The sequence below is a fragment of the Leuciscus leuciscus genome, assembly GCF_965113295.1.
Source record: "Leuciscus leuciscus genome assembly, chromosome: 20".
NCBI classification, from domain to species: domain Eukaryota; kingdom Metazoa; phylum Chordata; class Actinopteri; order Cypriniformes; family Leuciscidae; genus Leuciscus; species Leuciscus leuciscus.
In genome coordinates this window covers 32,715,881-32,743,333 of record NC_138744.1, presented here as the reverse complement: position 1 = coordinate 32,743,333, position 27,453 = coordinate 32,715,881, and the positions used below count along the sequence as shown (strand labels likewise).

The 27,453-nt window shown below is 38.9% G+C and overlaps 1 protein-coding gene across 2 annotated transcripts in view; it reads left to right on the top strand.

Moving 5' to 3' along the window:
• The window catches only part of ascc3 (activating signal cointegrator 1 complex subunit 3), a 238,871-nt gene that overhangs the window by 69,628 nt on the left and 141,790 nt on the right, over positions 1 to 27,453 (top strand). For both annotated transcript variants that reach the window (XM_082150224.1, XM_082150225.1), the window contains exons 9-10: positions 7,309 to 7,512; positions 7,935 to 8,075. In XM_082150224.1, the coding sequence (XP_082006350.1) occupies positions 7,309 to 7,512; positions 7,935 to 8,075 (345 nt within the window). The remainder of the gene's footprint in view (positions 1 to 7,308; positions 7,513 to 7,934; positions 8,076 to 27,453) is intronic.

The following is a 27,453-nucleotide window of genomic DNA, read 5'->3' as shown; positions in this document are numbered from 1 at the left end:
TTCCTGGCATTACAGATCACTTTTTAATGGATGGAGCTTCAGGACAGTGAGTCGAATGTAAATAATGTATAAATACAAGGGCATTGCTTTCAGTGTGATGGACAGCTCTGCTTGAAAAGTTTGCATTTGCGTTTGCTCGTGTGTGGAGTTTTTGGACAATAGACCTCTCTATTTTTCATCCTTTTTTCTTATCCCTCAATCTTTGTTTCCCTTTAACTCTTCCAGCAAGAGAAATAAATGGCCCTCCTGTTTGTCAGTGCTGCACCTGTCACTTATCAGATACTTTTGCTCGTAGGTGTGTGAGTTGTTCTTTGAATAAACGTGCTGGAGTTTAATGTGTGTGTGTGCGTGTGCGTGTGTGTTTGTGTGTGTGTGTGTGTGTGTGTGTTTGTATCTCTGGAGCGGGTAATTTAGTGCCGTGTGGCCTAGAGGCGGGCAGATAAGCTGTTTGCTAAAACTAACAATTAAAGCTTGATCATGCTGTCAGTTCAAATGGAATGAAATGGAACCAAAAAGTAATTAAAAGGATACCGTGCAAATGACAATTATATCTTTTAGCTTTCTATTACCAAACGCTGTGAATTTAATTATTGCAGCAGCTTCGACAAAAATGTGCATGCGTAAACACAGACTTTAGGATAGGCTAAGCGAGCCTTTCGGCAGAGCTGTGTGCTTTTTTGTTTTTGGCTCATAGTTTTTTTTTTAAACCTGGACAGTCAAGAAATCCATGCGAGGCTGTGCAGGTATTTAGATGTTGCTGTGAAATGATTGCTGGGGGCTATGTTGGTCCAATTAGTGTGTTTAAAGTCACGGGTGAGTTTCTGCTGTGTTCCCAGCTCACCCAGTCAGCACATATGGCCGAGGGCCCTTCATCCACGGAGTTAATTAGACTGTCAGGATCCACCGGACTCACGTACAGGTGTTCAGATCTCCGACTGCCCACAGTTTTTAGAGCTGTTATTTACCATCAAGCACTCGCCATATGTCCTGCAAAGACAACTTTCAAGCACTTTTTCTCTCACTTGATTATATCATCATAAAATCAGCAGATATATTTAGCACGCCTAAAGAAATATGCTTTTGTTCTCTGCATTTGAGAGAAGTAAAACGTGGTCAAGTGAATGCTGGCTCCCTGCTGATAATGGTTTCGCTCGCCGGCAGTGTGAAGAAACGCTGCGAAACCGTCAGACTGAAAGTGTTAAGGGTGCTCTGGGCACAGACTGCGAGCATCTTGAAGCACTAGATCGTGTAGGAGTAGAGCGAATCGCTGGCCTGGAAACCTTGCCATTGCCACATATGTGTGATTGGTTCATTTTGAAGGGGAGAGTACAAAAATAAAGTTTACTGGAAGCAGTGCATATATCATTCATTTCTAAAGGGGTCATACAAAGCATTTATATTGCAACTATTAGAAATAAAAACTTCCTCAACTATTGAACAAGAGCATTTATTGAAACTGGAATGCCAGAAATGGATTCTGATATCAGGAAGTTAGGGATGGTATGGCCCACCAACATTTCAATTTGTATTGACTATTTGGTGTGGATATTTGGCTTGCAGGTAATGAGGAAGTAGGATAGATACTGTTATTCCCAAATGCTAGAACAACTATCAAGAGTAAAGTCTGTTAAACCGTATGCCATCCCTAGCTGTGCGTACCATCTGCACATCCGTCTGAAGAATCCCACCTTTAGAAACAAATTATTGAAAAACAGCCTGAGAAGGTGAAAAAGTTCACGCCGAACTTCATACATGGCTAATTTGGAAAGATCTACATTGGCTATACATACACAAAATCACACTCCTCATAAAAAGTGCAAGGGAGAATCGTCTCACAATTGATTTCGGTGGAGTTTGATGTTAGCATGTTACTAATAAAATGCGTTTCAAATGCATTGACCACTTCTGTTTAGATGCCCTTCTTACTTTCCTCTCAATGCACCGCTTGGGTAACTTTGGCTGAACATTGCATTCAAATGGTGCATACATAATTACGTATTAGGTCAGTAGGTGGACAGAAAGCAGTCTAATGTGGCTCTGCGAGCACATTTGACAACATGATCATCTACATTAAGAAAGCGATCCATTACACCTATGTTTATTCATCCATTTGAGATCAGCTCAATGAAAACATACTAATTCCAGATGTCAACAGGGCCTATGATAACACGATACACAGTGGAAAAATACATAGCGCACATAAGTACTACAGTTAGTTTTATTTAGGTTGCACTATATTTATTGTTAATTTTAACTATTAAATGAATTTGTTTTATATGCAATACTCTACTCCGCTGTCTTGGAATAATGTTTTCACTGAGCTCTTGATGGATTTTGGGATTATCATCTCTGTGAAGCAAGTTTTGGAAAAGACCTGCTGGAAATTGTAGACATACATTTTTTTTTGTGGGAACAAGAATTGTCCTGTCACAAGTGGTGCACACATAGACTGTAAAAATAGATGGACGACGCACCTTCACTCTCGTCCATTGTAGAAAAGTGAAGCCGCCAATGTCCCATTATGGCGCTGACGTCTTCCGCTGATTTGGGACAGAGTCTGCGCAGTAGTGAGCGTGAAGTGGAGCCGCGATATTAAGGTCCCACCCTCAATCCCGCAGAAACAGTTAGTACGGTTTACCGCAGAACATTATGTTGTTGTGAAATAAACAGTGATGGAAATGTAGAAATTAAAGTTGAAGTTCCAATCTCCTCTGGAAAATCCTGAAAAAGTTGTTGGTGCCTCAGTGACTACTTTGCTCAGAGAAGCTGTCAATCACAGCTGTCAATCATGACGTCACACTCCTGTTTTAATAGCATAAAATAACGATCTACAACCAAAATTATTTCCAAAAACGAACACTTAAACTTACATCAGCATGATAAAAACTACATAAAATGACAGAAAACATATTTGGAAAAAAAAATTATTCGTTCATTTGGTGTTTACAGTCAGTGTTTAAAATCTGCTGCAGTCGATGGAAACCGTCTGTAAGTGTGTTCGGTTCAGCCTTAGAATGTTCTAGCTAGTTGTTAAGTGTGTCCCAGGCATTAGTGTTTTTGAGTTTGATTCATCCGTGCACCATATGAAAAAAGATAAATGTTTGGAAGAAAAAATATGGGCTTTTTAAGTCTCAGACAGAGTGGAATAAAGCTGAGATTGTGCTTTCAGGCGCAAATGATTTCAGCCACTTGAAGTTTTGAATGGGAGCCTGGTCTGATGGTGTTAGATTTACCCCCGAGCCTGAAACTCAACGAGCTGGAATGGGCCGCCACTGTGGCAATCACTCCACTCACACACTGTGATGAAAAGTCCCGTTTACTGCCGCTATTTCTACAGCCAGTAAAGAGAGATTAAAAACCCCCTTTTGACGTACAGCCGACTGCGAGTTTGCCAGGCTTGTTTTAAAAGGTGTTGTACACTGTATAAGTTGGCTGATGGATTACCTCAGGGCTACATTACCGTGTGGAGTGTGAACAATAGCACATGGGGGACCACCCTGACCCAAATCACAATTTCATGTAGTTTGACGAGCATTCATCACAACGCTGAGTGCGCTTCAAAGGAAAATAACCAAATGCGAGACATTTTCCGAGATCATGAAGTAATGACAACTCCATATTTGCTACATGTACGCGTTACTTCGAGGTGAATGTTGGGGCACGCATACATTTGCATTCATTTGCATGTTTAAGGTGTGCAGGGACACTGGCAGTCCTTTACAGACAAAGCTGATAAATCAAAATGAAGGGGGCTCTTAAAACAAGTGCAGCGGTTTGGTTACCGCGGTGATACAACCGTTCAGTCGGATAGGAGGAGAGCTCTTAATTACCTATGAATATTTATAAGTTAGTCCTCTGAAGACCAAACCCTGGGAATATAATGGGTCGGACCAGCTGAGGCTGATGCGCCTTCTCCCGTTTTTTCGAGAACTCGTGGCACTCAGCTGAAGGTGATGTTATATGGAAACACCAACCTCCAATGAAGCGCTAACAGCTTTCTGGAAGCTTTTTTTGTAATTGGCTTCAATTGGGCCATTAAAGCTGATGAAGTTGATCTCCGTTTCAAAACCTAGTGTGAGCTGCCTTGCCTGTCTACCTTTTAAGGCAGGAACTGAAATGGAACATTGTAATTGGCTGATTTGTGTATTCTATTCATATTCTATTTTATATATTTTTTTAGCTGAGGTCTTGATTGTAGTACTCTTTATCCCAATTGGCGTAGTTGTTTTCCCACCTCTGAAATCCCTTTTCCCTTTTTTGGCACTATTTACATACTGTTTAGGCTACTGTAAGTAATGCTGCCTTCAGTAGCCAAAATCTTGCCAATATCTAACACTGTCATTTTTAAGGTTATGTTAGCTAATAGAAAGTATAGATAGTTTTGAAAAAGAACTGGATTGCAATTGGAATGCATCAAGATTGGAATTGGAAGTATGGCATGGCCACTTTTCATGATTCAGTCAATTCTCAATGGATACAATCAAGTCTAGCCCTACATTTCTTGTTGAAAATCCCTTTTTACCTGGAAATATGTCACATTAAATGTAAAATGGTTTATAAATGCTGTGCTGACTCTAAATATGTTGCTAAATTGTTCCAATCAAGACTCGGGGTATTGAGAAGGCAAAGACTTGCTCTTTTTAAATATCTTCTTGGTTATCTCCACCACAAAAATTCCTTTTGCTTGCTTTAGACTGATGGGTACTTGGCCGCTGTGAATTTAAGGTCACATAGGGGGTGCTCTTCAACCTTAACGTCAAGATGAAAAAGAAATAGCCACAAATCTTTTCCTCCCTATTGTGACGTACAGTACATCCGAGTGTAACGGATTATCTGAAAAGTACAAATGTGGAGCGAGGGATTGGTTCTTCTATGCAATGGTTGAGATGTGGGTGTTGCACTCTAAAGTGGAGGTAGATGAACGTGCGCTTGCAGTGACGGGGTTTAAGTGCACTAATGATTGGAGAAGTTTGGCATAAGTTACCAGAAAGAAGTCTGGTTTTCACCAGGAAATCCATTTATCACATTTTGATTAAACATTGCAAAATCAATCACTCAACCAACAAACCAACCAACAAACAAACAAACCAACAAACAAAAATGAAATGTAGGCATGGATGAATTGTTCACAATAAGATCTGTAATGCATTTACAAAATAGAGATACATTTTCATAGAAGAGGTGACTTCTCATTTTAAAATGATATGCATGACACCTTTTATTCTTGTAGACTTCATAGATGCAGGCATAGGAAGTCCACAAGACAACTCTTAACTGTTGTAATGAAGTTTACCACTGCAGAACATCCCACTGCTTTTCTGTCCACCTATCAAACGATCCTAATGCAGTCACATCTTCACTGCTGTGCTTTAAGCGTCTTTCGGCTCTTAATAATCCCTTCCATTTGGCTTTTCAGTCCTGATTTTAAATCAGATCAGAGCCCTATAATAACTCTCTCAGCCTAATTGTTTTTCTTTTAATTTAAAGTGTGCCAGAGCAGAACGGTAAAAGAGAGACCGATAGCATTGTTAATGAATCCTGATCCCCTGATCCAAGACACAGATGCATGAATGAGGGATGCTGAGACGTTTCTAGATTTGTTTTACTCGATGTGCTTTGATTAGATTTTTGTACTTTCCTGTCCCCTTTTTGATTGAATAAAGTCATAACGTTCTGCTGTAATTTTTAGCGGCATCTAGTGGTGAGGTTGCGAATTGCAACCAACAGAAGTTACGTTGGCCGACAGGAAATGATGTCGTCGTCTGAGACAGCAGAGAGTAGCCAGTTAAGCAATGAGGTTTCTTTACCAAGATAAATTAAGAAATTAGGTTTACTTGATTATTCAGTAAAACGATATGTTATTGCAAATACTATTGTGACTTGTTCTTAACTTGTTTTATTCGCTGACTTTAGATAGCTTCTTTGCACGAAGAACAACATAGTGACGAAACGCATTTGTCCTTTTAGGGCCACTGTAGAAACATGTCGGCGCAAAATGGCCATTTCAATGTAAGTGGACCCGTGGTGTATGTAGATTGAATGGCTCATTCTGGTAATACAAACATACCGGTTCATTATGTAAGGTCTTTACTATCCTCCAAAATATTACACAATGCACCTTTAATGATGCTGGTAGTGAAAATAACCGTACTCAGCAGTAGTGCTAAAGTGCTCGCTGGTTTTTCATCTCTTATCATAATTCTGTAGAGATTGATGGCTGTCAAACCCAGTGTGATGTCGCTGCAGAGCCGGACAGAGTGGGCGTATTGATTGACAGCTCCTGACACTGCTCTGAGATTTCCCCCTCTATAGTCCTGGTGGCCTTTTGCAAGGTTTTAATGTTTGAGCTCTCCGTACACGCTCATCCATGCATAAAGTCCCAACAGTCACTCATGGAGAAGCACTTGATCTGACTGCATCAGTAAAGTATCTCATTTTCTGTCAGCACTGCTTTAGGTTCAGTATTCTTTGACTCTGGCTTTCGGTGATTGATTAGTTTAGGTAAAGTCACTGAAGATTGCCTTGTAGGAGACCGGAGTTGCTCATTAGCTGTGCATTAAAGTGGCTTCATTAAGTTATGTCTCCTGGTGCCCTGTCTCTCTGACCATATGTGTCTCCATCACACCACATCTGCTACACATACACTCACTTCAACCTCTTGCACGCTACATTAAACAGGTACTTGGTGTTTCTTTCGAGATCTCAAGACCAAGATCTTGTTGTCAACGGACCACAATATATCGCAATACAAAACACAACAATGTATATCGTGGATAGTTCACCCAAAATAAAATTACTGTGCGAGAAAAAAAATTCAAGTTTTCAGAGTTTTAGTGTCATTACTACTACATTAAACTATTATGTATAATGTTGAATATAATGTATAATAATGCAATGGGGGAATATTTGTGGGTCCTGATAATGCCAAATGTCTGATGTTACCAGTAAAAAGTGGCCTACATTATTTTAAATATATCTAGTCAGTGACAGAGATCAAGCATATTAGTCTAAAATAATTCTGTATTTTCAGCTTCAGAATCATGAATATTGTTATTCTGGTGTCTCTATTGTCCTGTGCATTGGATTTCCAGCACCAAGTCCAAGCCTATTAATTTACACCCACAATGTAACACCAAATGTAGCATTTTAATCAACAGTACATTTTTTTTGTTAACCTTTTATCATATGTCTTGGAATATCGCAATAATATCGTATTGTGAACTCCGGATCGTGATATGTATCGAATCGTGACTTGAGGGTATTGTTACACCCCTATGGACCATTGACATTTTTCTTGTGTGTTTGCAGATTGGCCAGTTGGTGTTCAAGGGCATGAAGAAGTTGAACAGAATCCAGTCTATAGTGTTCGAGACAGCTTACAACACCAATGAAAACCTCCTCATCTGCGCGCCCACCGGTGCCGGCAAAACCAACATTGCCATGCTCACCGTCCTGCACGAGATCCGCCAGAACCTGCAGCCCGGGGGAGTCATACGCAAGGACCAGTTTAAGGTAAACACACACTCACAGAGACAATATTGTTGAGTGAGCTATTGGCTTTCTGGCAGCCAATAACTCATTTCCGCACCAGCATCACGTACTGCACAACTTGATTGGGTGCGTTTGTTTAGTTTATGTCAGGCAAGGATAGACTTGAGCATTAAATATGTGTCAAGAAGTTTTACCACAGTTTGGAGATGTAAACGGATGCATTGTCTCGTGAAGCGCATTTTCACATGCGTGCATGTCAGCTTCAACGATGATAGACAGTCTTCATACATCACCATTAAACTCTTACTTTAAGCAGCCAGCTTCATATTTCTTTGTAAATTGTTATTTGTACTGGTTGCCAGGGAACAAATGGTACTCTGGTGTTTTCTCATTTATCATGAGCTTGTCTTGTCTCTCTCCGTCTCTCTTTCTTGCCTCTATAGATTGTATACGTTGCTCCTATGAAGGCCCTGGCTGCTGAGATGACTAATTACTTCAGTAAGCGATTGGAGCCTCTGGGAATCGCTGTCAAGGAGCTGACGGGAGACATGCAGCTGACCAAAGGAGAAATCCTCCGCACTCAGGTAACAAATGCTAACGGATGCACCTATGGCTATAATAAAATTGGACGTTGTCTGGTGGCAGCTAGACTTTGTTCGCTTCACTAGACTTGTACTTGGCTAATCCCAACCCATACTCATCAGTGGCTTCATCTGTTGTCTGATGCTCGGGGATGGTCATACATCATGATGCCATGAGACTCGATTTCCTGAGAAAAGCCTGGTGTAGAGATGGGGAGGATGGTGTAATGTAGGTGTTAAAGGTCTCAAGTGGTAGCAGAAATGTGGGTAGGGTTAAACGGGTGCTATTATGCTTTTTCTTCAGGGTGTAATGTTGCTCTTTAAGCATGAAAAGGTCTGCAAAGTTACATAGCACAAAGTCACTCCAAAGGGAGCTAGTCTCTATATTAGTAAGCACTGTTTTGAACATTGTAGCCTTGAGTTTTCTTCAGGGAATAAACACGTCACAATATTCCAACATTTCAGTAATTATTGCCCAAGGCAATGCAGAATAAAGGGGCGGGGCCTGGTTGAGTTAGTTAGTAGTGTGTTGAAACTGGCGGTTATGGTAAGGGGCAGGACATTTCCCAAAAAAAGCTTGAAGAGGATGACCAATCACAACACACTGATCCAATCAGAGCACAGTGTGCTTTTCAGAAGGAGGGGCTTCATAGAGACAGGAACTAAACAGAGCGTTACTGACAGATTGGGAAGAGAGGAGCCGCAACAATGGAGAATATGGGAAAAATTATGTGTTTAACATTCAAGCATTAAAACCTATTTTAGAAGATCCCAAAAACAAAATCAAGACTTTGAAAAAGAGCATAGTAGGTTTGCAAGGTTTGCATATTTAAATCCTGCAAGGGTTGATCCTGGACCATGATCAAGATGCTTACTCCAGATGGAATGAGCCTGTAATATGCCTAAAATGGTCACTTAAATTGTTTAGACTTCAGCTGTATGTTAAATAAAGATTCTAACATAGTCCTAATTCTAACATAGTCCTAATTTGTAAGTCGCTTTGGATAAAAGCGTCTGCTAAATGACTAAATGTAAAATGTAAATGTAACACATTCCCTTCACATTTGACAATGATTTCATTGCACATATTAAATGACTTGTCACAATAACTGCTTGTCTCTCCATAATCCAAATTCATAATCATCTCCATCTCTAAACCTCCATATTATTGTCCTAAAACAAATTACAAATTGCTCTGAAAATAGGTGTATAGCCAATCCTGCTTGATAGACTCCATGAGGCTATGCTCCTATAAAGCACTTATGTCTCACTGATCAATATTATTGTACAATTGAGACACATTTGTAATGCTGCAGCGTACACACAGTTCCGGGCCAGGAGTTTCAGGACGGAAGTGTGTATTCGTGACAAGCACTGAAGAACACAGAATATAAGCAGTAATATGCTGGTCCTTATCCTTATACAAGCTCCTAAGGACGTCAAACTGATGATCTAAATTTATTGACGAGTCATGTGATACTTTGATTTTAAACACCTGGTCCTATGGATTAGTAAGATTATCAAATTGCATGCAATTTAATAAAATGTTTTCCTTTTTTGTTGCTGTTTTTCCATCAAAATAAAAGTTTGATGATTTTACCAGTTAAAAATGAAGAAATTAAGGCAGCCATAAATAGTAGAATTGCAATTTTATAATTATATTTTAAAGTAAAATAAAATATTATTATATTTCTTAAATTCTCAGTTTTATTTTACAAAGAAATATTACAATAGTAATATTTAAATAAAAGTTAGGCCTAATGTTACAATAGTAATATTGTAGTAATAGTAATATTTCAATAGTAATAGCAATAGTAATATTTTTTATTTAGTTTTTTAGTACTTATTATATTTTTATTTAGTAATAAAAATAGTAACAATAATATTATAATTATTATTATTATAACTTTTTCATAGCCATGTTGATATATAAACACAAAATTTGTTAGAAAGAGTCCTTTTCAAGACACTTAAAAGCTTAAAATCTCAAGTGGGCTGTTACTGCTGTTGTCAGAGTTAGGCTGTGTGTCCACCAAAGCGTTTTTTCACGTGGCTGGCGTATTTTTTCAATTGTTTTCAATGGGTGCGCCGCGTTTTTAAAACGCTATGAGCATAACGGGCACTGAGCGTTTTTGTTTTTTTCATGCCGAAGCGCTGAGCGCTCTGTGTTTTTTACAGGTCGCCGAGAGTTGAATAATGTTCAACTTTGGGTAAAACGCAGCGCTCATCACTGTCACTTTTTACCCAACCGTCCAATCACAGTGGAGGAGGGGCGGGACTAATACCACACCGACCAACCAGCAGAGTGCATAGCGTTTTCAGCTGGCTAAAAACGCTTTGGTGGACACACGGCCTTATGCTTGTTTCTTGTGGTTCAGTTTAGTCCTGATTAATCTCTAGTTTATTCCCTTGCTTACTGATTAGTTCACCTGCCAATCATTAAGTCTCCCTGTGTATTTAAACCCTTAGTTTTGTCTGTTCAGGGTTTTGTGTTGTCTCTTTGTAACATGGTTGTGTTTCAACTGTATTTCAGTTTTTCTCCTGCATGTTCCTTGGAAGACTAATAATTAAATACATTTTTGTTATACTTTCCTGCGTCGCGCGCTCAATACAGCCACAGTTTGTGACAGAACAAGACACTTAGATTTGGCTTTATTTGGGCCGTTTTTTCTTTTTTCTCCCCCCTCGCCAATGGACCTGCCAGCCGTCCAACTTCTGGTGCGCCTAACAAACTATCCGGACTCCCGGTGAACGGTCCTCTGGGAGATCTCGCCGCAAATGTGGAGTGGATGCTGGTGAATAATGGAACGGCATTCACCATCTGCCCTGCTGAGGATGACATCACCAGCCCCACTCCGGGCCCAGAGCCCACCCACACACTGCACAGAGCTAACGCCAGAGCCCACCACGTCCAGCTGCGATACATGCGCCAGATAAGAGGACTGAGCCAACCGTCGACCCAGAGCCCGAGCCCCACAGAGACTGACCCGGTGCGTCAGCTGGCAACACCATCCCAGTGGGAGTGGGAGTGGAGTAGGAGGACATGGAATAGAGCCCCGTCCTGGGAATTATAATGAGGAAATGGAAGAGGATATTTCCTTGAGTCTCCTGTCGCAGCTCCAAGTCTCCTGTGTCTCAACTGGTCCCGACCAGCTCAAAGTCTCCGGTGTTTCTAAGCCTCCCTTTCCCACCTCCTCTTCCAATAACAGGCAGTTCCTCTGTCCCGCCTTCTGCTGTTTCCATTTAGTCCCTTGGTTCCTCCTTTGACTCCACTCTGCTCCCTGGATCCGCCTCAGTCATTCCAGTCTCTGGCTCCGCCTTCAGCCTCCAAGCCCATCACTCTACCTCGGCTCATAAACCAGTCTGCTCCACTTTGGCTCCTCCCTCCCTCAGCTCCACCTGGGACCAGCTCCACCTGGGACCATCTCCCTTACGGCTCCTCTGGGCTCCCTCATCCCTCTGGTTCCACCTTGGTCAGACGTTGCTCTGTCTACGCCTCGGACCTCAGGGTCTCCAGCTGCGCCTCGATCCTCCACCCCTTCAGCTCCATCGGGCTCCACCTTATTAGTCCCTAGTCTGTTCCCTTGGTTACTGATTACGTTCACCTGTCAATCATTATGTCTCCCTGTGTATTCAAACCCTTAGTTCTGTCTGTTCATGGACCCGTTTCGTCTGTGTAACGTGGTTGTGTTTCTAGTGGATTTCTGTTTTTCTCTTCAACTTCAACTTTTATTTATTATTTAAACATATAGCACATTTAATAGCAATGTTGTTGCCCAAAGTGCTTCACAGTTATAACTAAAAACAATAAAACATACATATATAAAACATTTACAGAGCAAAGCAAATGAAGGCATGACTACACACTCTTAGACATACCCCTCACACAACTTGTATAGTGAGATCAGTGTAGAGAGAAAGAAAACTAAATAAAAATAAGTTATTACTAAAAAGCTAAGTTAAAAAGATATGATTTTGTTATACTTGCCTGCTTTGTGTGCCCAATACAGCCACAGTTTGTGACAGATGAATTTAGAAATTGAATAAAACATGGAAATATCTTGATCTTGTGTTAACAACATACTTTATTTCAGGCATATAACCAAAACCCATTTACTTTGGGGTGATGGAATTGGAAGTTAAAAAAATGCTGACTTATATCCTGGTTTTAGGTGTAACTTTAGCAGATGGTCCCTTAAAGGGACCTATTATCATAAGCAGTGTCTCAGAACCATCCGTTTTCAGTGTCTGTGCAATGTGACGTCACAAAAGCTTAGACTCCTCCCTATTAGCTTAGCTCCTCCCCTGAGTGAGCTGTACACAGTCCACCGTATTCATCTTCTCATCAGAGCATTTAACAACAGCATTCAAGAAAGTTATTCTTATTAAAGCTACTAAGTTATTTAGTCAAGAGCAGTGAGTGATTTTCTGTTTTTCTTTTGTTGTTTGATTCATATTAACAGCAATATAGCGGTAGGTGCTGTATATTACGCTGCTTTCACTTTAATACTTATGCGATTTTTTTTACTTGCTGTTTACGTTCACAGACATAAGCGACTGTGTTTATGTGAACTGTGTGTTTTTGACAGTTTAAGCGCAATTAGTTTAATTCTCACGGGACTGGCCGCCAGACAGCTCTCTGTGCGCGTGCCCCGGGTGTGTGCGCTCTGAAAACCACATATCAGAAGTTTAGACTGACATGGCTTTAAAATGCATGCAGAAAATAAACTTTCATTATGATGAATAACTGAAGAAACTTCACAGACACACTCTGGGGACACCTTAACTCATATTACATCTTGTAAAAAGGGGCATAATAGATTCTCTTTAATGTGTTAGTTGGCTACAATGGGGGAATTGTGGATGTTCTTATGATGGTGTTAAAGCGCACATTTTCTTAATTTTTGCTATAAGTTCAGTTGCACGTTTTGTGCCATCATCACATTTTCTCTCTGCCCAAAATCACTCTTCCAGGAAGGAAACGTCCAGGGGGATTTTAAGGGTGTGAATTGCATAAATAGAGCATGTACCTCATATTAAACAAGCCAGGGAGAGTTGTGAAAATGAAGTCCTCTTGACTTCTGCTGGCTGAATGAAAACCTTCACAGACATTTTGAACATTTGTACATGCTTTAAAAAAACCTTCAAATTAGTTGTGGCTTCCTTCCATAACCATGTTTTTTTCACAAATTCAACTCCTTTTTTTTTCTCTCATATTACTTTCCCTGTAGATTCATGCATTAATAGATAGACGGAGACTTCTAAGAGCACTTAATTGTTAAAACAAGAGTGAGGAGATGAAGAATAGATTTAGAGGATTGTAGAGAACAGGAAGAAGTCGTGGGTCAAGTGGTGTGAGGAGTGTAATATCAATGCCTGTATAAAGGGAAATGATCCTCGTTGTTTTTTTTTCCCAAAGGAAGCTCGCCTTCTTCTGACCATATCAATTGAGCGCCCTCGCTGTACTTCCCAAACAGCAGAGCGAACAAAGCAAAAATGGAGAGATATGAAGCGAGGAGACGTGTTGTAGAATAATAAGGCATCATCACACCCTCTCTCTGGCTGAAAGCAGTGCTTTACTGCCCCCTCAGCCCTGTGTCTTTTAGACAGTGGCAGGCTTGCACAACAGTTCTTTAAAAAATGACCATCTCCGCAGTGGTTAGCTGGGAGAATATCAAGTATCTTGCCTATTTTTGCAGCGTTGGAGATGTCTCTGAGGTGTCTGGTAGACGCTGAGACAGGAAAAACAAGTGGTCATTACTGGCAGACCTCACAGTTTGGCTCGTGGAGACACGGTGTCATAGTGCGTGCCTACTTTTTGTCTATGCACGCTGTGTTTTAACCGTTATTTTAGTTAACTGCACAAAAGGACATGGGAAACATAAGGTGGTGTGTTGTGTCTTATCAAGGCTCTCGAGGTGGTCATTAGATATTGATTGGTGGTTAACATCAGAGCTTTTTCTTCCAGCACTGCTCAAAGTTAACATCAGGTTACAACCTAGCCATTTTATTATTTAGTGTGCCTTTCCTTTAATCATGGTGAATGTCTGTTTTCTTTTGTTTTTCTCTTAATCTTTTTCTCTTTCTCCTTTCTCTCTCATCCATTCAGATACCCCAACACAAACTACCCCAAGATCTATATGTAGCCTAACATCACCCAATATATGCATGGCTACCATTACCCCAATACACATATACCAACCCTATCATCCGCCAATACACGATGCATCAAATGAGATCACTTCAGTGCACACACACATCTACCCCAACATCTACAGTATATGTAGCCTAACATCACCCAATATATATGCATGGTTACCACTACCCCAATATACATACACCAACCCTATCATCCGCCAATACACACATGCATCCAATGAGATCACTTCAGTACACACACACACACACACACACACACACACACACACACACACACACACACACACACACACACACACACACACACACACACACACACACACACACACACACACACACACACACACACACACACACACACACACACACAACACACACACACACACACACCTACCCCAACATCACCCCCTCCCAGTGCTTCTTTTAGAGAGCTTGTCATTTTCTGCTGCTTGGATCATAGCACTTTGTCTTCTTATTTTCTTGTTGCTATAGTAACCAGTGTACAGTAAAATGCCTAATACAGAGAACACACAGCTGTTCAAATAACCTTATTGAAGACTAAATTTGTGCTGTCAGAAGCGGTGCTGACATTTAAATAAGGGACTGTAGGTTATACGATGGAAAAGATAGATGCTGGCCCAGGTAATTAAATTATATAGCAATCAAAATAACTTTGATCATAAGTATAATAAATTATTTAGAAAGGGATGCTGTAATGGTAACTAAAATGATAGATTTTTTTTTTTTATCGATTTTTATTATTTACAAAATAATCGGCCAAAGTACTTGCATTTCAGAGGATTCAAGTCTAAGCCCACCCAGACGGTTGTGGGAGTAATGTAATATGCTAATTTAAGCTAATCAGGGAGGTGAATGATATTTATTCTATTGATTCTTCTAAGCCCTGGAGATGTGAGTAGATCCTCAGCAGAAATGGGAATGTCACAGAGAAACTTAACTTGCTTTATGGAAATTATGTTAAAAACCAACAAATAGGACACATACATTTTGACCAAATTGGTGATTACCATGTAACGTTTTTCAGTTTGTCCCATGGGAGTCCTGGGGAAAGACGTGAGTATTTGAGCAGAGAATTGAGATTCCAAGAGTATTTTATGGGATATTGTTTAAATTGGGTGACAAGATCATGAGAGTGCAGGCTGAAAAAAGGTCTTGCCATAGCAGTTCTAGTCTTATCAGTGAGTATAAAATACACAGAGCATTACTGACCGAATATTTCACTGACAGATAAAACAGAGCACATCCGATTATTTACAATCCAGCCTGTCAAAGTGACAGGTAATTATGATTTGTAGTGTAACCTCTGACCGAGAAGCTCACATTAACACACTAATGTTTTGATAGTGGCACAGTGTTTACACTTTTCAGGAAAAACAGTCCACAAATGGCTCTTGTCAGAAATTGTTAATTGTCTTTTCATTTTAAGCTTGGGTTGAAAAAAGGATTTTAACCTCAAAAAGAATTACGCACTTCAGTTTAAAATAATGTTTTGCAAATTTAGAAAGTGCAGTACTCTTTTCCTATTGAGGTTCTTCTGTGTTTATACACTTTAATTAGCACCTCATGCAGTGACTTATCCATGGGTAGGAGGAGCCATTTAACTACAGTCAAACCAAAATTATTCAGACACCTTCAACATTTCTCACAATATCAGTTTATTCGCTATAGTATTGGAAATGGTAATAAAATATGACAATAACTCAGAGTTATCAAATCAGTTGATATTTCACTGGTTTTGTCCATCCTTCTGTTAGACTGTCTCACAGATGAATTATGTTGAATATCTGTCAGCTGTTAAATTTAACTACACAATTAGATAATGCCAGTTTAGTTCAACCAATTACCAAGCAATGCTTCATTTTGTTCAGTCTGTGGTGTAAAAAGGTCACATTAGCAATTAAAGAAAAAACACTTCAGCAAAACATGGTCAGGTCAAAGTGTCTGAATCATTTTTGATTTTATAATTTATAATATGTCACAGTTTACTTTATTTTGCTATCCTCACTTACATAAATTAACTATTAGTGTCCTGCACCCACTAGTAAAAAATATGTATATACAAATATATCTAGTGTCTGAATAATTTTTGGTTTGACTGTATATGCCTAGTCTGCCTGAATCGGTGGACAGTGCTAAAGAGACGATGATGTAGAAGTAGGCGTTGATCTTCTGCAGAGGGTGTCTTTCCTCGCACTATGATGTAATAATATAACAAAATCCAAAGCCAGTCGTTTTCTGAGCTTAGTTTCAGTAAAAGCTGTTTTTGGACTAACAAGGAAGTTATATTATAGTACAATGTCAAAAGATCAAGAGACTTGATATCTCAATTCATGACCCCATTAAGAATTTACATTCGGTAATAGTAAATGAAATTAGAAAAAGTCAAGTATAGTACTCAACACTATACTACACAATTGGCTTTAGCTTTATTCTACTGTTTGTAGGAATTATTATATTTAGGAAAATCCAATAAATACGCAAAATTTTGTCTAACACCGTGTCCTTACCAGACGCAATGCGATAAGATTCCAGCGACAAATAATTTGTCTGTCTACACTAGATGCGACTGCGAAATGCGTCAAAATCAATCAAAACCCACAGCCAATCAGAACAGCGTGTGGGCGGAGTCTCGCGGTGAGTGCACGGCACCAGAGAGTAATCCTGACGGCACTCGCAAGAAAATGGATAAGTAGCTACATAATTAAATTCACAAATATTACACCATTTAAACATTATTAAAAATACAAAGGCTACCGAGTTACTAAAACAATCTTTGTCAAAGCATACACTTGTTTGTTCACAGTTTGAACTTTCTTGTTTCCATTTGTATAATTTCAAGATCTGAGGTGAATTATCCATTGTTGCTTTTACAGCTACAAAGCTGGAGCACTAAATGATATTCAAAGTCACATTACACGCTTTTAACATTAAATAAAGCACATAAACAGTACCTGAGATTATCATTGCCACACTTTGTGTTTGTTGTTCCAGCGCGACATCGCAGAAAAATAGAAACCGTTTCTAAAATAGAATAATTGCGTGTCGCCGTCGTGGCTGGTTAGGACAAACACTCTGATAAACATGGAAAAGATGCTTTTTATCACACGTCGCGCTGTCGTGTGTAGTTAGGAGAACAGTGTAAGGGAGACTCGCAAAATAAGAATTTCATTGTGTGGTCAAAACCGTGGTGTTTTACTGTGCATATGATAATAAATATATATTTTATCTTGTACATAATGATACAGGAAGGGAAAGTAGGGGAAAGTGGAAAACCAAGACTTAAACACCACATTTGGTGACAACTCTTGAGTGGCACTGATTTACCAATCCAGTTGCAGGATGTCTCTTGAGCTTTGAGTCTTGTGTGATGCTGGTGCTCCAATAACACCTGTGCCCTGCCTAGAGCGACTCTGCAGATATATCTCCAGTGCGATGGCCGAGTAAACCGCTCCAGTGATTATGATGGGAGCGCAGATTCCTGTTCTACAAATTGGAGAGATCTAGTTTTGTCAAGGCACACATGTCGTTTGGGATAAGCTATTTACTTTAGCACCCAAAGAACTTCACACTGAAAGCTTGACAAGCAGTCTGTCCCGACATTAGGAGACATGCATTTGCGGCACACTCATGCCACTCAAATGCACATAGGAATAACTTTGTAGAAACTCATGCATACACACAATCACACACAATTATTGCAGTTAAACGTGGGCACAGATTTTTCTGCAGAAATAAATAGAATTTTTCTTTAGTCACATTGCTACCTTGTTATATTGTTGTATTTATTTAAGTATTATGGGGTGTCACATTTCCATGGGGGAGGTAGTGTTGTTTCTCTCATGATGCAAAAGTAGAACAGTTACATATTGACATTTATGTTGTTGTTGTTGACACTTATTCAGGACATGGTCAATGAAGTTCATTAGAAAAGGAGGATTGATTATCAATCTGTGTTTTTTTTTTTTTTTTACGTTATTTTCAGCTGTTCAGTTTTAATGCTTTTGAATGTATGTTTTTCTTCATGATACTCACTTTGACGCTGCTTGAGTAGCTGATGCTGTGGAAACACTGGTCAGTTGTCACGATTACCTGCAGTTCATGTACAATCATGACAATCATGTGAGCAGCATGTATGTACAAGTTTGTATTTTTGAGAATTTATGTTTTTGCATGGTTAGTGAAAAAAAGTCACTGAAATAAGTCACTGTTTGTGTCAGAAAGGCCGTATGCGAAGGAGTGACAATGGCCATGAATATTAATGTTTCACACATATGAAAACCCTCTCTGAATGGGCCTATCAAGGTGAACGAGGCGGTGAGGAGATTACAAGATGGTCTTTTTTGGATTGTTTGTATTTTATTTACAGCTCAACATAATCAAAATATATAATGAAGGTCAAAGGCACATTATTGATCACACTAATCTAAACACAGAGGCTTAAACAGTCACACACCTGTTGAATCCTGGCATTTCCAAGGTGTTTGTTTTTTTCTTTTGCCATGCACAAACGTTCTAAACAAATAGAGTCCAAACAATATTGGAAAATATTGAACTGTCATGCATGCATTGAATTGTACATCTACAGCTGAATTTGTCTAAGTTGCACTACAAATAGCTGAAAGATATTTTTCTGAACAAGTATGAAATGGATGTGTGTAGTTGGCACACCCATCAGTTTTAAGGTGCAACAACTGATGGATGTTTCATCCACATTAATCAGTTGTAAGGTTTCCAAACATAGTTATGGATGGATTGGATGGATCATTGTTCCAGCCACTGCTCTTGCATCCAAACAGTCCTAATAAAATGTTTTTGCCAGTTAAAACATTGGGGATTAGTCTCAAGTTGGGTTTTCGGTTCATTTTGGTGACACATTTCAGAAAGAAGTTCACAGAGACTGAGACGGCAGAAAGTGCACCCTGTTTGTTTTCTTTATTATATACAGTCAAACCAAAAATTATTCAGACACCAGATATAATTTGTGATATTTTTTACTAGTGGGTGCAGGACACTATAGTTCATTTATGTAAGTGAGGATCGCAAAATAAAGTAAACTGTGACATATTATTCCCAAAAAGTCTTCATACAGTGACTACCAGTAACATTTATACAAATTTGGGACCAAAAGTTATTCAGACACTTTGACCGGAGCATGTTTTGCTGAAGTGTTTTTTCTTTAATTGCTAATGTGACCTTTTTACACCACAGACTGAACAAAATGAAGCATTGCTTGGTAATTGGTTGAACTAAACTGGCATTATCTAATTGTGTAGTTAAATTTAACAGCTGACAGATATTCAACATAATTCATGTGTGAGACAGTCTAACAGAAGGATGGACAAAACCAGTGAAATATCAACTGATCTGATAACTCTGAGTTATTGTCATGTTTTATCACCATTTTCTAAACTATAGCGAATAAACTGTGATAATGTGAGAAATGTTGAAGGTGTCTGAATAAATTTAGGTTCGACTGTATATAATACCTTATATAATATAATTTATAACCTTTTTTCATCAATAATTCATACAAACAATAATCAGCAAATAATAATTCTCAACTGACTAAATGACTAAAATGGCTAAAAGACTAAATCGAACAGACGCAACGTTTGGAAGAACAATAGTGGAACAGATGAGTCTCTCGTACTAGTAAAGTTGATGCACACCGTCTGCCATGACTAAGTCACATGTTGTTATTGCACTAGAAGCATCACAACCAGCAAACAACCCTCAGCTCCTCTCTGCCACCCACTCCAGTGATGACAGTTGCCATGGGAACTGTGGGAGGAGGGCAAATGTTTTAGCAGCGGCAGAAATGGTGTGTGTGTGTTTGTGCACAGGTCTGAAGCAGGTGAATATTTGCTGCTTAGCATAACGACAGAGCGACAGAGGCATTTCACAGGCAGTGTGGTAATTAAGACACGAGGATAGACCTGTAACGAGGAGCTGTCTGCCCCCCCGCCCGCACACATTCACCGGAAACATTCTTCCCACAATCCCCAATAAAACCATTCACCCTCTGGTTCAGAGATATCGGGCCAGCACATCGAAACCACGCTAGTTTATTCCAAGGTTATTATAGCTTTGCTTCCCCCCCCCCCACTATTCTTTACTAATTTTCTTTGGTTTAGTTTTAAGAAGTGTTTTTTGTTATTTCATAGACATATTATTCTTTTTTAAATTCATATTTTACTCATCATTTTTTTGCTTGTAGGAATTATAATGAAACTGACAAAGAAACAGCTAAGGAGTCAACATACCATTGACAATAATATTTACATCTATATTAAGATTTTTTTTTTTGTTGTAAATTTACACTACATTTGAATCATTTACAGAGTAAAGATCAAATAAAATGACCTCAATGCAAGTTGCGTGCTGACAAAACCCAAACCATCCGAAACTAGAGGGTGATACGGCATATTTTAATAAAGCTTTTAAATGTGGCATTGCATCTTGAATAAGACTCCTTAAGCTGGCAGTGTAAAGATGTTTAAAGATGGGAAAAACCTGCGAGATGAGTGTTTAAAGGGATACTTCACCTCTGGAAAGATGAATGTGTATTTAAAATGGGTCATTTATGTAGAAGAAATGTGAAATTATTTTTGAATTTGGAGCTTTCTAGACTGAGAAAAGCCAGAAAATGTATTTTTGGCTTATGTGGATGAAAGACAACAACTCCCAGAATGCACTTGCTTTGCAGCCCTAGGAGGCCACTCCCAAGCCGCGCCTACCGGTAAGAGAGCGCAGTAAACAACAAGGCTAGGCTACTAGTGAGTCTCCGTGACGAGTCTGCCCAGGATTTCGAGATCGCCCAAAATGTCCGGGATTCGGCTTTTGCGTTCTACAGTCGCCATTCATTATGTTTACTGTGGCGAGCAGGACGAAGCTGACTGCCGCGGGAGAACGGCACGAGGCCGGTGGCGTGATTACTGAGACGCACCGGTCTCGTATCTCTCACGGAGGAGCGGGAATTTTCTTAGCAATGTTAAAACGCACATCAACCGATCACTTGTTTAGCGTTCATGTAAACACTGCATTCAGATTCACCAATCAGAATGAATTCAGTTAGATTGAAACAAAAGGTGTGCACGTAAACAATGAATGGCGACTGCAGAAAGCAAAAGCCGAATCCCGGACATTTTGGATGATCTCGACGGCCGGACATGTCCGGGAAAAAGAGGATTGTAACCCCTACTACTCAGCTTTCTCCACAGAACAAGAGCCTGCTAGCTTAGCTTCCAAAGAAAGACGGCTGACACTGTGTACATTCTGTGAGTGAGATCCCCCCCTCTATGGGCGGGTTGAACACATGCGGGACAGCCCCTACTACTGGCTGTAGTCTTTAGCCTCTGGCCAAAAAATCCTCCGATGACGCAAAATGACATTTTTGCATCATCTGAGGATTTTTTCCAGACAAAAAATACATAAATCTCTCCTCTCAGGGGGATATGAGGGTGGAAAGCACGGTAATTCGAAAATACTACAGGTTTTCTACTAATAGAAAGCTTAATGCTAAATCCTGAAGTATCCCTTTAAATCAGTATCAGCAACCATATTGACACCAGTCTTCTCAAGTCAGATTGTTGATTACAGAAACTGTTATTTTTGTTTCATATATAACTTTAGTTGAGTTTTTCAAGCACTGTTTATAATTTGATTTCATTTTAGTCTTTAGTTTAATTCAAATTGATTGGTTTTCAGTTGATGGAAACGATTTTAATCCAGTACAGTACCATTCATTTCAGTTTTAGTGTACAATAAAAGACTGCTTTGTACCATACGCGTTCGTTTAATCTCCATGCCGGAAAGGTTGACATTAGAAAGATACCATCATAGGAGATTGACATTATCATACACTAGGGGTTTGGTGTGCTGCAGAAAATAAAGTCGGCGTCTATGAAGTAAAATAAGGAATCTTTTTTTTTTTACCCTCCTGGCTTTGTATTGTAATTAAAATGAGCACTTTAGCTCTGCTACCTGTTTGCCAGCGCTTCCATTTAGATTAGCGGCGGTCTAATTAACGGCAGACGTGCATTTTCCCTTCCAAAGCCAGTCTCTAATGGCTGGGCAGATTGATTTAAATGCAAACGAGAGAGGATTTAATGAACTGCTTTTACTGAAAGTGTTTAATAGGAATTTCAACACTCGCAGACAGGTTGGCAAACAGCTCTCAGACCATTAATTATGCATTGTTGTATATTTCTTCTCTAAAATGTTGGTTAATGATGTCAAAATAATCATATTTTGTGTCTTGAATGATTGCGCTTTTGAAGATGGCTGACATCGGTGGGAAATCTTCTTTTAGATTTGTGTAATTTAGTTGTCACGAAAACATAACTGGCTCATCATGTGGGCGGCACATGTATGGGTAGTCTTACATTTTTTGGCTGATTAATTTAAAGTCTCATAAGCACGAGAGCTAGATGAATAGTCTACATGCTCATTTTTTTCAGTAATGAATGGTTTCCCAACCCTCAGATTACATGCACGACCAGACAGTGACACCAGCATCTCCTTCACTATTGTTGTAGGAATGCCTCTACTTGTCCTAACATCCCACTCCATCACAACACTGGGAAAAACTCCAAGTATTCCCTCACACAGCAGAATATTTATCATTGCTGGAGTATTAAATACAGATTTTCATACACAGTGAAGCTTACTGAATCAAATCAGTAACCACCTGATATCTTCACGACAAAATTTTAAGAGTCATAGAACATATATCAACCAGATGCAGTCAACAACTATGCAGTTGACAACAATGTGACAACTTTTATACATGTGGAATATTATTATACAAACTGTTTGTACAATTTAGTAGAGAGTTTGTACAATTTGTAAATCTTTAGTTCAGATAAATTGGGCATTTCATCACAATACAATCTGAAATTGATTCTCTATAAGCAATGGCAAGAGTCAAGAAAGTCTTTCAGTCTTCTCTGTTAACCCGAAGTAACCCGATTAGGACATATACAACAAAACTGTACTCCAGTTGTTGAAAAAATACATTTATGTTCAATTCACATTTATTTGTATAGCGCTTTTCACAATACACATCATTTCAAAGCAGCTTTACAGAAAATACATGAGTCCACATTACAATTTAGAGTGATCTGTTTTCAGAGGTGACTAAGTTATGTATTTCAGAAATGTACATATTCAAAATCACAGTTAGCTAAAAATGTATTCACTCAATAATTTATTCCAAAAATACATTTAAAAAAATGTATAACTGAATATTAATAAATATAAAAAAACTAAATTTAAAAATGTAAATGTAATGAAGGGTAATCGCATGCGCTCAGTGGATGTTTCTCTCTCACTTGCTGTCTGTTTAGGCTTGTTTAGTGCAAGTCTACAGAGCCTCAGTACAAAACACAATGGTACACAGTCTCGAGTAAAAAACAGCCAGTTGGTAGAAAAAAAATACATTCTTTACTCTTGTTATAATTATTAACTCATTTAACATTCAATACACATGCATGAAGTGTAAAACAAGAAGGGCATAGTCTTATGAAAACGAGAAAAAAAGTGGTTGCGATAGTTGCTTGCAATCTGTGGTTGGCTTTTCAGTATTACAATATTGCATTTATATTGCAATATTGTGTTTATTGCAACAGCCCTAATTGTGACTGTGATATTGCTTTTATAGGACAGTTATAGAAACAAGACTTTAATATTTAACTTTTTAGACATATTTGAGACACTGTATGTCCAGTTATTTCGTCTTTCTTCTCTCAGCAACAAGAAGCCAAAGCAGGATCAACCATTGTGTTTGCTAAACGACACACAGACTGACAGCCTGTCTGGAATGCTGTGAACACAGACGAGTGGAGTGATATAAATGGAAATGTTTCAGTGCTGTTATACTAAATATCAGCAATCCGTCTGTCTGTCAGTCAAAAGCTGAGCAAGTGTTTTGGACCAAATGGAGTAAAAGTAAAAGGAGTTTCTCCTAAATGCTTAAAGATGCAATACAACCTCTTGAAATTGTACAATTGCTATGTCAGTAGTCAGTACACACGATAAACTTATCTAATCTTATCTTATATTGTGTATTAGAGTAGTGGTTTTCTTTCCACTACTCTAATATACAAAACTTTATTTCTATCAAGAAGTACAAATACTTTCCTGCCTGCCCTAATTCAAGGTGTCCCCCAGGGTTCGGTACTAAGTCCTCTCCTCTTCGCAATCCATACACTTTTTCGTATCATTAGTTGTCAACTACAACTACAAGAGGTGGGAATATTTTGGAATCTCAGGATTCGATTTAAATCGATTCTCCATTTTGAATTAACAATCCAATTCGATATATGCATAGATGTAAAATCTAAAATCAAATCTATGCATATATCGAATTGAAATTTTATTCAAAATCAAGAATCGAACAGCAGAGAAATGAACAGCATCTACTGTTAGACCCAATCGAGCGGGAGTTATTTAGTTTAAATTACACCTCATAACTGCGTTAATTTAATCTAGCCACTCGACGTTCACATTCGCCTCTCATCTCACACACGTCTTTTACATCATTAAAATGAGTGAGCATCAAGTGGACAGATATCTATGAAGGGAAGTGACTATCATCTGGATCTGGGCTGCGTTTCCCCAAAGCATTGTAAGCCTAAGTTGATCGTAGAGACCATTGGTGGTAATCATTCTACGATCAATTTAAGCTTACGATGCTTTGGGGAAACGCAGCCCTGATGCAGTGGCTGATCGTTTGGAGTTAGATATATATATATAATACGTGCCATTGCACTTTCAATATTTATTACTTTAGCCTCAGATACAGGACATGTTCATTCTCTTTTATAGGCGGGTATTTGTTCGTTACCACAGAAACCGCATGCACGTCCACGTTGAACGTGCTTCTTGTATGTAATTGAAGTAGCCTACCTGTACACGGAAAGATCGTAAGAAAAGCTTGACGTGGGCTCGACTAACTAAACTAAACATTATTTAAGGCTATTTTCTATTTGTTAAGATATTGATAGGAACTGATGATGTCAAGTATAAGCTTCATTCATAAAGCTTCCTAAACTGACTGGTGGGTGATGCACTGTCACCTTCTTTAAAAATGACATCATCACATTATTAAACATTTAGAAAATAGATTTCTGAAATTTGTGAATCGATTTGAATCAGCGGAAGATAGAATTGCGATTCATATGTGAATTGATTTTCCCCCACCCCTAACAACTACTTAGAGACACTGAAATCCTTCTATTTTGTTCACTCACATCTTGTTTGCACCATTTAAAATAATCAGCTGTAATCAACTGTAATTGTATCAATGCTGATAAAACAGAGATTACAATTTTTGCACTGAGAGACATTTACATTGATATCAACAGAATTCTTCCCTAACCCTGCAAAACCATCAAGAATCTGAGCGTCAGATTTGATGTTTCTCTTTTTTTTTTCTTTTTTTTTTAAGCCCACATCAGAGCAAAACAAAAATACAACCCTTTTTTTCTGGTGCATCTCTACCTCATCAGTGATCTCTGCCCCAAAGCTCAAGACATTGTTTTGTTCAAAAGATGCAGAATTGCATCTTGCTGTAAATTTGACCTAATGCATCTGTACATTCCTGTTCGTTCCACATTTCTCATTTCAGATCCTTTCTATTTGATTTCTGTCGGACTGCACTCTATGGTTTGAAGATGTAATGGCATCTAAACTCTGAAAAGCATTTCCACTCCTTGTTGATAATTGCCTATTTCTTTTGTCTCAGTCTCTCTTTTTCCTTTCTCTTGTTGTTTAGTAATTTGTAACTAAATGGTTGATTGACTGTACATTGATTGTAGCGACCTTACTCATTTATACAGTCATTATTGGATTCTACTTGTGTCCTGCTGTATGTAGATTGCTATTTGAAAGTCATGCCAATGCGGTTGCCCATTCCAAAAGCTGACTGTGTGAACGTAGCTAAATGGTGCACAACTTTCAAACTTGTAACCATTTCACTGGTGTGTAATGTTGCTGTTTCAGCATAAACGACATCTGCAAAGTTACGACGCTCAAAGTTCAAAGCAAAGGGAGATATTTTCTTTTACAGAAATCGCTTTTTAAGGACTACAACAAACAGCTGGAAGGGACTACACGACATTCCTCCCGGGTTAGTGACATCACCAACCTTAGAATTTACATAAACCCTGCCCCCGGGAACGCGATTTATAGATTATCATGACAGAATATGCTATCAATGACTAGAAGATTACTACACATAAGCTACATAATTCACCAACTAACCATTCAGAAATGTCCTGTTGCTTCTACATGTTGTCACTTCTTCTTGAGTCTCTCCATCTTTCTGACTCCGGTTTGAACATAAAAGGCTAAAAGTTTTTGGAATTGTCAGTGCATGTCTGTGTGAGTGCAAGATGTTGAAGCGCCGCCCCTGTGTCGGGAGCAGCAGCTCATTTGCATTTAAAGGGACAGACACAAAAACGGTGCGTTTTTGCTCACCCTCAAAAAGTGACAACTTTAACATGCTATATAAAAATATCTGTGTGGTATTTTGAGCAAAAACTTCACATACACACTCTGAGGACATCAGAGACTTATTTTACACCTTGTGAAAAGGGCATTATACCACCCCTTTAAGTTTTTGTTGTCAGTATTCTATTAGATGTTCTTGTTTATTTTGCCGACTGTGTGTGGGTATATGCATACTTAAAAAAACAAACCAAAAAAATGCATGGGATGGAGTGATGCCCTTGTAAAGCATGTCCAAACTTTTCACTTATTAACCCACAAGATTGTGGCGTGCAGATTGTGTTCAAAGCAGTGTTTAATGCTGTATTTGATTTGTTGATAAAACCACTCATGAATTTGGTGAGTTGTATGAATTGGGGGGCATTATTATAAAGGAACATGGGTATATCAGAGAAGAGCACTAATAGTAGCATGGGATTGCATCTTTTCCTGCAAAATTGCATTATATTCCCGAAATGGCACTATATTCTATGATCGTAATATGGCTGTGTGGAGCAATTATCACATCTCATGACTCCCACAAGGAAAGCTATAAACTCTACAGTGTTTAACAGGCAGAATCAGAGGTTGTAGGTTAAATTGATTTCTTGGAAGCGATTTCAAAGTCTGACTATGTGAATGTAGGCTTTAGCCCTATTCAGACAGATTAGTTTATCATGGAGAGGTGGGGTAAAGTAATTATTACCAGAGC